Source organism: Pezoporus flaviventris, unplaced genomic scaffold, assembly GCF_033815535.1.
Source record: "Pezoporus flaviventris isolate CSIRO_AGI_PZ_B2104156 unplaced genomic scaffold, CSIRO_AGI_Pfla_v1 ptg000011l, whole genome shotgun sequence".
NCBI lineage: Eukaryota > Metazoa > Chordata > Aves > Psittaciformes > Psittacidae > Pezoporus > Pezoporus flaviventris.
Window position 1 is genome coordinate 1307757 of NW_026892559.1, and position 8384 is coordinate 1316140.

Genomic DNA, 8384 nt, shown 5'->3' on the forward strand with positions numbered 1-8384 from the left:
TCCCGCATGTTGGATAACATCCAGGCAAGTCAGTGTACTCTATCTCTGTTGCTTCTCTCTCCCTGAGCCAGTTGCCTCTAGAGCATTTGGATCAGATCCAGATCTGAGGAGTGACTGTGTGAGTGAGTCTGGTGCTCTGGATCTTGTCCAGGAACGGGGAAGGACTCTCTGTGTGTGTTGAGCCTGTTTCCTCCCTGAGCCAGTGCCTAATGCTCTGGACCAGTTCCAGGCATGGGCAAGCTGCAGTTGTACAGGAGCCAGACAGAGCAACATAGCCTTGACACTCCTTCAGCGAGGGCTCACAGTTGCACAGTAATGAATACCACAAAGGTCAGCTGCCTGAGCTCTCTAGGAACCTCCCTCTCCTCTTTAGCTGTAGCTCCATGGCTTACCCGTCATACTTTCTTGCCTGACTCTTTGCTCTTAGCCCGGCACCCCTACATGAAGAGTTATTTGCAGCCAAGAGTTAGGCTTGCTGGGATGTAATCTAATTGGTGTGCTGATAATCGGAACAGCATTGACTTCTGTATCACACTTAGTTAGGGTTCTGGGAGTTTAATTGCCAGCTATGAATGAACATGGGTGTTACTTGGTTCCCAGGCACACCTCTAATGCTGTTAACCGCTTTCCATATGCGTTGCTTATGTTGAGAGCTTTCTTCCTTTTCCCAAGCTCACTAGCTGGTGAGGAGGGATTTATCTAAGTTATATCAAAGTAAGTAACCTTACTAAATAAACAAATTGCTTCTGGGCTTACTTGTGCTGTGGGAGAAGGGATGAAAGGAATGTATTGTTTCAAGCTTTGCTCTCTCGGCTGTGCAGATTTAGGAGGAACAACGGTATCTTACAGAAACGAAATTTAACTTGGTCTGCAGTTTCTCTTTTGAACAGAGCCTCCAACAACTTAGCAAACTCCTGAAGTTCATTTTCTCACCTCTGAGAATTTCTGGCCAGGAGAATGAGCATGCTAAACACTTGGACCACTCCCACATTTGTCTTGAAAGACATCACAAGCTTAGTCCTTCCCGGAGCTGCCAACACCACTGTAATCTGGCAATTAGAGCAAACACCCCCAACATTAAAATAACAAAAACTGAACAATGTTACCAGCCCTACAATTAGTTTAACTGCAGCTTTGCCTTTAGCTTGTGAAATCCAGGCATTTCCCAGATTAGGTTCCTGCAGCTGGACTTGCATAATTTTGATACTGATTTAACTATCTGCTGCATGTTCACTGAAAACTAGTGTCAGATGGTAGCTTGGTGATCTGCATTAAAACAGTTGGGTCCAGTCCCTAAGGAGTGGCATCCCAGAAGCTGTCACTGCATTTGGACACGTGTTTCCAGTTTTCATAGTCAAGATGAGGAGGAAACGTGAATGAGGTAACCGAGCTCCTTTCTGGCTGCCAGAGGTAGCTGTTCCATAAGAGTGCTGTGCCTTTGTAATGGCACAGATCGTCCTGGGCCTCCTCCAAAACTGGGCTTACTTAGTTTCCTGCTGGTTGCTAAACTGAGTTTTATCTTTTCTTTTTATCACGTGGATTTGCTTTTGCAAACTGCACACCATGGCGCTTACACCCGTTTTCAGCCCACAAAACTAAAGAGCTCTTGGTGTTACTGCAGTGGTAGGCAGCTGAGTGAGTTTTTCCAAAGCTGGGGAGGGGGGTGTTGGCAACCAGAGGGAAGGATCCATTCCAATATTACTGTTTCACTTTGTTTTTCAGGTTAGGCTGTTGAGATAAAAAGCGGTGGACATTCGTGACTGAATGGAATCTCTCCCACTGTGCAGCCATGCCCCCTCTCGACGTGCCTGCCAATGCCAGCACTTCCTTCATAAATTCTTACATCACACTCAAGACTGAGGACATCACAGAATCTGACCAAGGAGTCTGAACCAGCTGTTTCCATGGACACAATCTCCATAGTGACAGTGGGAAGGGGAGGGGGAAAAAGGAAACAGGTGGGGGGAATTAAAGAGGGAGGGATAAATATATATATATATATATATATATAAAGATCTATTTTTTAGTCTTGAAAGACTTTGTTTTAAATGAAAGGTGCGCTATATCCCTTTTGATGCTTTTGATTAAAATTACCAAAACCCCATATAAATTAAAAAAAGAAAACTGTAGCTAAAGTAAATATTAAGTCCAAAATCAAAGCAAGGCTTATGGAGCCTAACATTTTGTGGGAAAGAAGAGCAGAACTGGGAATACTCCAAATAGGACTTGTCTCCCTTCCTCTTGCTTGCTTTCTCACAACATCCAAGGCAGTTCGATTTTAAAAGGCAGATAAAAGCATGAAAAATTGTAGGGTCTGGGAAGAAGGCTTGGATGGTTGCAGGTGATGGGGTGTCAGTACTTGTATGTGCAGGGTAGGGAGGTTATCGTTTTTGAGAAACACTGTTAAAACATCTGAACACTCTTGAATCATGAGACTCATGAAGTAAGAGATGGCTGCTGCTTGCTAGATCCCGCACATCTTGTTTGTGTGGGAATGTCTGTACCATGCAGTTGGAAGGGCTGTCCGCCCTTTGTGGTGGCAACATGCACTCCCAAATCATTGCAAGGCACTGCCTTCGGTCTTGAAGGCAGGTGAAAGGAAGATACAGTTTACCTGCCAGATGGGGGAGCTGGAAAGGAAGTCTGAATGTTCTTGGAGTCAGTGTGTCTTCAAACTGATCAGAAAATCCACTTGGCCCTTTTATTAATTTATGTTTTGCTTTTCCTGAGGAAGGAAGAGGGAATGTCAGTGTAACAGCCTACATGGTGTGGGTATTTGGGGTGGTTTTGTTTTGGTTTTGGTTTGGTTTGTTTTTTTTTTTTTTGTAAATTATGTAATTTTAAAACATTTGGGTTTGTAAGGAACTACAACAAAATCCTATTTTTTTTTTTCTTGTTAAGGCCTTAAGAAAGGGTTTAGTGCATCTTTCAGGGGTCACTCTGCCATGGGAATAAAATAGCTGTTTCACAAACAGTTTTATATAAAAAAAGCTTAAAAAAAACCAAAAAAACTAATAAACTTCATTTTAATCTTGTCTCCTTTTATTTTGCGCGAACTTGATTTGTTTCAAAGGACAGAGAGACAGTAGTATCTGCTGCTTTTTGGTTTCTTTGCCTTCATCGGTTCTGCCTTCAGTGATGACCTTCTGAACTGGCCTAGCAAGAGGAAGACCACAAAAGCTTTTAAAAACTAAAGCTTAGGAATTGTTTGATGTTCAGAGATTAAGAGCCAATGACTGGATGACTTTTGTTCATGTGAAATTGGTGGTATTTCACCAAGTTACTGCCTTCTTTCACTTGTAGGATGGCAGCATATCCTAGCGATATCAAACAGCGTGGTGTTTACTGGGAAGCCACTAGAGAGAGGGATCTAACCAGCATGACTTGGATAAAAGAATGGGGTCGATATTGCGGGGGGAGAAGAACTATTTTAAAAAGTTATGTACTGGATGCTTGCTCAGCTGCTCCCATTTTGGAGTATTCAGCACATAAGAAATAAAATCTATGATAGCTCATATTAAGATATCTATTTTAACTCTATTTTTAAAGATCAGTTTAAAGATTTGGGAGATAATTTGGCATTTATTTATTTCTGGAAGTTGCTACTCTCACTGATAAGTATTTGGAAAGGAAAGGGCAGCCTTCTGCTTACTGCTTTCCCGGTAGCAGCTACTTGAGTTAATACGTCCTTCTACATTAAGAAATAGACCTGTTGTGATAAATGTCACTAATGTGTCCTGAATTGGTGCTGAAAATATTTAACTGCTGGTGTAGTCAGAAAAATACTCATTTTTAGCATAGTTCATGTGATTGAGTAAATGACTTCTTTTCAACTGAATAAAAATTGGTTCTTTTTTTTTTTTTTTTTTTTTGCTAGTGTCTGTTCTGTTCTACCTGTTCTGGAAAAAAAAAGAGTCACTGTAATCACACTGATTTATGTTGGTGAAGAATCCACATTGTGGCACTACCACAGCAGAGTGGTGTGGTGGTGACACTGCTCAGTTTGTTCCTTTTGGCTCTTCAGGGTGGTGTCACACGGTTGAGGAAGGGTTTTGGGTAGCTGGGAGGGAGTCTTGGAGGAGCCTTGTCAGTGCTCATGGCATTTGTTCTGTTGTGGCGGTCTGTGAAACACCACACTTGGCTCCATGCGAAGTACTTCTCAGTGGGGCATGCTTAAAGGTTCAAATCAGCTGCTGCTTAGCCCCTCACCAGCGCTCTTGTCAGAGGTGAGGGGTGTTGCGAGTTGGTCATCTTTGTCGGTCGAGTCTTCACAGAAACCATGGTTCTCTGAAACCAAGGCAGGAGGAATCTAAAACTCTGTGTAATGGCGTTTTAGGAGAACCTGGAAATGATCCAGAACACTCATCAAATCCAGTTGGAAAGAAAAATTTCTTTTGGCTCAGAAGATACAAAGTGCCTGAGTGGATCCTGAAAGCCCTTGTACAAAATACTTGCCAGCTCCATCCTGCAAAGGCAATTAACAGCTTGATATTATGGATACCTCAAACTTGAAAGGTTTGGAAATCTTGGCTAATTTAGTCTGTGGAGCAGAAATCACCTGCGGCAGAACATTAAAACATGGATATTGTGTAAAGAAGAAAACGTGTGGCCTGCCAGCCACTTGGGAATTACCTGTTTGGATGAGGAATGAACTAATGAGACTTTGGATAAGGGAGCTTATTTTTCAAATTTTTCTCCACACTGTCTGACTCCCATCAGGATTTCTGAGAGGAAAAAGAATTGCACTGGTTTGCTGGCGAATGTGTGTGATGGTTTAATGGTGTTTCTGAAGTGCATGATTGCCGTTTTAAAAGGAAGCTGCACAACTAACCTGACTGAGCCAACGCTGCTGAACAAGGTCAAAGAAAAAAAAACCACATGTTTTTCCATAATGGATATGCAATGGATTCAACTTGCAAAGGATGTCTTATGAGCTCATCAGTGTTCGACTGGAGACAAGATGAGGGAACTGCTCCCACAGGAACTGACGGAGGCCCTGGGATGTCTACAGCAAGCATATCTTGATTCCAGGAGCTGCTGATTAATAACACTGATCATGGATTTTAACTGCATGTGAAATCTGCCCTTGGAAAGCCAAGGCCTAGATTACTGTGGAGTTTACAGTGAGTAAAATTGCGCAGCACAGGAGAAAACAGGCTCAGCTGTCACTGCACAAGGTGGTGGCCATCCTCCCTAACTTGTATGTCACCTAGGTATGAGTGGGGTTTTACCTGGGGTTGTGATGTTCTTGAATCTTCCGAATCAGTCTTAGACCAAAGCAAACTGATGGTCCATAATGGTGTTGAAATAAAAGACTTCTAAGTGGTTCATGGCAAAGCATCTGCCACGGAATGTTGTGCATCTAGTTCAGGGAGTCCAGCTAGTGCCAAGCTAAAGAAAAACATTTTTGGTGGGACATGCATTTTTTAAAGTAGTTTGTCAAGATACAGGCAACTAAATGACAGCTCTGGAATTCTGGCTGTTCAATGTGCAGTATAAACTATAATGTACATAAGAACATATGCAAGGAAAAATAATACGTTTAAACTGTGACATTTACAGGGAGAACATTTTGGGGCTCAGATACAAACTTTCTAAGTCATCATGCCTAATAACAGTGTTACTACATCAGGAATTAACTCTGTCATCTTTAATGTGGTGGTTGTCCTGTACATGGTAAAAATAGTTGATAGAGGGACACAAAATTGCTTTGTCTGACCTAGTCCCTGGCTTATTGGAATGACCAGGAGAAGCAGTCCTCTGTCTAGAAATGTAGAAAATTAAGTTCAAGTATCAGACCTTTGGAACAGGATATCCAGATGGTTGAGGATGAATAAATCCTCATTGGTCTGAATTTCCTTTTAGTGGTTAAAAGCTGTGGAAAACCAGAAAGAGTTCAGGTCATCCAGGGACAGTTACAGACGTAGAATATGCAAAGATATGGCAAATATTTTGTGGCCCTTATGACTTCCATGTGAGAATTTAGAGGTGTAGTTACAGTCAGAGTTTTGGGTTAGAAATCCTCTTGTGAAACGGGGTAAGATTCTCATTTGGCTGTGGAATGTTTCTAACAAACAGGTTTGGGGTTTTTTGTTGGTTTAGTTAGGGTTTTGGGGCTTTTTTTATGTAGAGCTACTGCAGTATATTGTGAGTCAGACAATTCAGTCAATAAAAGTAGAGGCATAAGTAGTTACTAGAACATTGTGGGAGACCAGTAACTCCGGTACTTTCTTTATGGCACTGCTGCATGCCAGAGAGAGTCCGGCTAATGCATATGACTGAAAAATCACCTCCATGCGGATACCCTGCACCCTACTTAGCTCCCAAAGTGGCCTGCACTATTCAGCTGGAAATTATTTATTATTTATAAATTATAATTTTATCTATAAGTATTTATAAGTATTTTTATTTATTATTTAAAGAAAGAATGAGGTTTTCTTTACGGTGTAAAGGTCAATGAAATAGTTGCTGTTGTTATCTCTATACGTGAGTGTTTTAAGTTTTGACTCTGCCTGTACTTCTGGTCAGATGCAGAAAGGTCGCTTTCTGAAAAGTGAACAGGGTGCTGCTTACAGAGTCTTTTTGTAGGGTTTAATTTCTTGAGTGTCCTAGTCAGTACCTCTACAGGAGGGAGCCTGAATTAGGGAGAAAGCACTGCTTGTTTGCTGGCTCCTTTCATGGGGCTATATTGAGAGCTTCCCTTTCCTCCTTGTCCTCTACAATTATAACCTGTTGCTTCACTCAGTTTTAATGCTATGGTTTCCGGTTCTCAGCCTTACCTGGGTAGCTTTAGAGAAATGCTGGTAATTCTTATCAGCCATAGAGAGAGTTATCTCCCATATGAATAATTTGGAAAAGAAATATACTCTTCTAGCTCATAGCAAACCTTCTGTGCAGGAGGTTTGGAGGTCAGTGACCCTGACTGAGCTATATCATGCCATTGGTTTTTTGGGTTTTGCTGAAATTGGTTCTTTTCAGTACCACATCTTTCAGTGAGAGTCCTGTGAGCTGAAGCCACTCGTAGCAGAGGAGTGTCACCACATCTAAGGATTGTATTATAAAGGGAAAAGTCTGGACATTTTATAGCATTTGTATTAGGAAAACGTGAATTCCACCCGGGTTCCTGCACCTGAGCTGTGTTTCCCTCTCAGAACAAAGGTGAATCATGGAATTCTTACACGTTGTAAATTATTTTGAGGACATTATTTTGGGGATGTTGGAATGATACTTGGATGTTGAATAGGTACTTGACCTAGATTATGGGGCATAACGATATCTACTTCTCATGCACTTTTTCATCAGCTGGTGTTGAAGTACTTTATGAGTAAGACAAATCCCACTTGTAGTTGTTCCCCTTTGTAGTTGTAAGAAATTACAGACAAATACAAATTATTGTTCAGTGTTGCATGATGAAAATGAGATTAGGAATTGGCAGGTGGAAATGGATCTCAAAGAGGCAAGAAAGGACCATGTGTATCAGCAGAACAAAGACCGTGATTTAACCCTTCTGGGGCTTGTATCTACTGTTTTGGAAACAAAGATGAGGAGGTTACAGTGTATAAATGGATGTTGCAGTCTGTCTGTTCAGCTGGTGTCCTGTCTGTTCCTGATGTGGCTAAAACACCTGAGGAGGAATTGCTGCTGCCTGTACAGGTGATAGATGGCAAAGCTATAAGTGACCATTTGGGAATGAAACCAGAGAGCTGCACTCTGCAAGAAAATGAGCAAAGCTTGTGAAACACTGTTGATGGAGATGTTTCCAGCAACCAAAAGCAGAGGCCATATAGAATGGACCAATTTTGCGGACTCTAAGGAGATTTCCAGATTTTTTGTGTTCAATTCTGCTCCAAGTATGAAACGTTCTCGGCTTCACAGGGCAGGAAATTGTGCTGGGAGAAGGAACAGCTTCCAGAGCCGAGAGATGGAAGTGGGTCAGCCTTAAAGAAGGTATTAATGGCTGCAGTCATCATGGCCTACTTCAGCCACACAACTCATTTTTACTAAAAACAACTGCAGCCCATTGCCACAGAAACACAAAAGACTTGGAAAAGGTGCTGTTACAGCAGAACTTTAAGCATTCCTTATGACAAATGTAAAAGATGGACTTAGCAAACACTGAGTTTGTGGTTTGTTGCTTCAGAAGAAGAGGGAAAGAAGGTGCATCCTTTTGGACTGTGTGGAATTGTTGCAGTCTAGAAAATGAACAAATCAGAAAATGATCAAATTAGAGTGTAAATCACTAAAACTGATCCCAGTCCCTAATAATTGGCAACAGTGACTGCGGACTGACAGTAACTGAGACAAATTCTGATTTGGAGAGTGTCCCATTGGCCTGAAGTGCTGCCTATTGGTGCATTTGATGGATTCACCCGAGATGAGGGTCA

General features: G+C 41.8%; 1 protein-coding gene across 10 annotated transcripts in view; it reads left to right on the forward strand.

The window, feature by feature from the left end:
* Positions 1-3035, forward strand: part of TCF20 (transcription factor 20) — a 128628-nt gene extending 125593 nt beyond the window's left edge. For all 10 annotated transcript variants that reach the window (XR_009742924.1, XM_061450683.1, XM_061450676.1 and 7 more), the window contains one exon: positions 1723-3035. Coding sequence is in view for 1 of the 10 variants with exons in the window: in XM_061450686.1 (XP_061306670.1) it covers positions 1723-1740 (18 nt within the window). In the remaining 9 variants the exon portion in view is untranslated. The remainder of the gene's footprint in view (positions 1-1722) is intronic.
* The last annotated feature ends 5349 nt before the right edge of the window (positions 3036-8384 follow it).